The sequence below is a fragment of the Octodon degus genome, unplaced genomic scaffold (assembly GCF_000260255.1).
Source record: "Octodon degus isolate 3935 unplaced genomic scaffold, OctDeg1.0 scaffold00044, whole genome shotgun sequence".
NCBI lineage: Eukaryota > Metazoa > Chordata > Mammalia > Rodentia > Octodontidae > Octodon > Octodon degus.
The window spans coordinates 9,383,915-9,386,982 of record NW_004524620.1 but is presented as its reverse complement, the minus strand read 5'-3'; the positions used below and the strand labels follow the sequence as shown (position 1 = coordinate 9,386,982).

General features: G+C 40.4%; 1 protein-coding gene across 4 annotated transcripts in view; it reads left to right on the top strand.

Moving 5' to 3' along the window:
- Psip1 (PC4 and SFRS1 interacting protein 1) overlaps positions 1-3,068 on the top strand; it is a 48,966-nt gene that overhangs the window by 22,958 nt on the left and 22,940 nt on the right. For all 4 annotated transcript variants that reach the window (XM_004631720.2, XM_023715831.1, XM_004631721.2 and 1 more), the window contains exon 5: positions 1,182-1,244. In XM_004631720.2, the coding sequence (XP_004631777.1) occupies positions 1,182-1,244 (63 nt within the window). The remainder of the gene's footprint in view (positions 1-1,181; positions 1,245-3,068) is intronic.

The window sequence follows — 3,068 nt, the reverse complement described above, 5'->3', positions numbered from 1 at the left end:
CCCACCAGGGGGCGGGACTGGCTGGCATGTGGTGCTGGGGGATTGAACCGCGGTCCCTGTGCTTTGCTTAGCTTAGCTTGTTCGAAGTAGGTGCCTTAGACCACTGAGCCATCTTACCAGCCCAGGAATGAATTTATTTATGTATTTATTTGGTACAGGGTTTTACTATGCAGCTCAGACTCATAGTGATCTCCCCCTGGGATTACAGGTGTGCACCATCATGCCTGGTTCCAGCACCAGCACAGCACGTGGTACCAGGGGATCGACCCGCAGGCCCTTAGATTGCCGAGCTAGCTCCCCAGACCTTCAGAAGTATTTTTGGAGTACTTGGAAAATGAATGAGAATACACAAGAGGCATATTTTCTTATATTAAATCCAGCATTATAGTTTGTACATCCTTTAAAATTACATGGATTTTTAAAATTTCTCTAGTGGTATTAGGTGGTTGAATCCACATTAGGCAAGTGCTGTACCACTAAGGTTTCATCCCTACTAGCCCTTTTTAAAATTTGATTTTGCAGTCTTAAATTGCTCAGGCTGGTGTTGGTTGTAGGCTCCACCTGTGTCAATTCCCAGAGTTGTTGGCATTCAGCTGCCTCGCCACACTTGGTGTGTCTGTGTGCGGGAGATGCAGCTATGCTGCAGAAGTCTTGGGGAGGAACACTGGGCTCACGCATTGGGAACAGCATCAGACCGAATGTGTTTTAAACCGAAGTTAATTTCTATGTCTTTGTAATTATCTCACTTAACCTTTCTAGGCTTCATGAAGTGATTGTTGAACGATCTCTAAAATCTAGGCCACCTTTTAAAATTTCACAGCCTTATTCTAGTTGTACTGAAGAAGTGGTTTTATATATTTAAATAGGTTCTGGTGTATTGGCAAAGATGACATTTTATATTTGAGCTGACAGTAGAAATGTGTTTTTCCCCCTTAGGGAGAGACAGCTATTACTTTCACTTTGCCTTGTTAAGATTTTTGTGTGTTTTTGGTTGCCTTTGTTTCAGTGCTATAATTGTGCTACGACTATTAACATTTATCACCTTAAAGGTGGGAGGAGCAAAACATTTCCCAAGCACCTTTAGTGAAACGTGTTTGTGATTTTTAGTTTAAGAAAGCTGCTTTCATATTGGCATAATTCACTCCGTTTCATCTGTGTGGGTGCATTTTTTTCTCCTTTAGGACATGACTAAAGCGGCTGACATAACCACTCCAAAAGCTGCCAGAAGAGGGAGAAAGAGGAAGGTAATTTTGCTGACCAGCCATAGGCGTCTTTAGAAAAATTAGTTCATTTGTACATAAAAAAGATGATAGAACCTTATTAAAACTTGATTGATCGATTTATTTATTTATTTATTTTGTATTGGGAATCAAACTCAGGACTTTGTGTTTGCCAGGCAGGCACTTGTGCCCCGGAGCTACATCCCTCCCTGGCCTTTGCGACTTGACGTTTCATTCTTTTTGTAAAAGTTAGATCTTATGTTGCTTACTTGGCAGAAGTGTTTCTTGTTGATAGATAACACCCCTAAGATGAGTTGAATCATAAAGGAAATAAAGTGTAAAAAACTATTATTCATTTACTAGTTTTTTTAATTTTAATGAGAAAGAAATCACAGTGAGACAGTTTCAAAACAAGTTAATAGGACAGTTACAATAATTAATGCATTGCATGTATTAGTTTTTTTTTTGCGAAACGGGAGATTGAACTCAGGTCCTTGTGCTTGCCAGGGAAGCATTTATTCCACTGAGCCATCTCCCCGGTTTTTACTTTAATGTTTTTACTTTAATGTCTCAGTTTTCTTTGTAAAATGGGTAGTGACACATACATAGTTACATGTTACTGGAAAGACTAAAGTGACATTCATCATGATGTTTACTGTCCCGTTATGACATGTGTGTGAAATTAGAGTGTGAAAATACAGGCCAAGTATCTGGTAGGCTTTTAATGTGTTTCTTCTTCCCTGTAGGTTTTATTTGCACCTTTTTGGACGTATTTCTATCCTACTACTACATACCAAAGATATAAAAAAAAAACTCAAGAGTTGAGTCCCTCTTGAAGTTTAGAAACAAATAATCACAGTGTGTCTGTATTTGGGAAGGGATTTGATAAATTGAAAAGAACGTAAAAGCAGGCAGGATTTTACCCAGGTGTGCTGGCACATGCCTGTAATCCTAGCATTCAGGAGAGGCTGAGGCAGGAGGATTGCTTTGAGTTTGAGGCCATCCTGGACTACATAGTGTGTTCAAGGCCGTTCTAAACCTCATAGCAACTCCCTATCTCAAAAAAAAAAAAAAAAAGCAGTTAAGCATCTAAATGGGGGGATGACTGCTGAGGCAATTTAAATATTATATACAGGTAGATAGAGAAAATTACATTAGAAAATTTGGTTAGGTAATTGTAGTTTATCACAGTGCTCCATTGGTTCGTGAACTTAATTTGCTCTACAGTTTTGGAAAAGATGGCCACCTTTCTGTTGGTGGGGGAAAGTTGGCTGCAGTCCTGTTTGCTGCCTGATGCATAGTTGGCAAACAAAAAGTTGCCACACATTTCTGTTTGTGAACTGCAGTGTCACTGTATTAGCTAGTTTTAAAAGCTGGAGGGGAGTACGTATAAAAACTGAGTGTTATCCTGAAGAACTGGAATGTAGAGAAGGGTGGGAAACCACTGAGTCATTTTAGATAGCTCCTTTGTTAAGGCATTGTGGTAACAGGACTGGGTTGGACCAGAGAGACTAGCTTACTGAGCACCTCATTCAGAGTACTGGCTCGACTGAGCCAGGCGTGGGCCGAACAGTGAGTAGGGAAGACGGGCTGCTGTTGTCATTCAGTTTACATTTTTATCAAGACAAAGTAAACAGCGAGATAGCTCAGTGGTGTAAAGCACATGCTTAGGCAAGTGCTCAGGGACCACAGTTCGATCCCCCGCACAACATGCTCAGCCCACCGTCCCCAGGGTGGGCTGAGCCAGCCAAAAATAGGTAATAAATAAATGTAAAAAAAAAAAGACAAAGTAAAGGCGTACTTTGTGTTATTGCGCTTTGTTTTATTATGCCATGTAAAAACAAACAC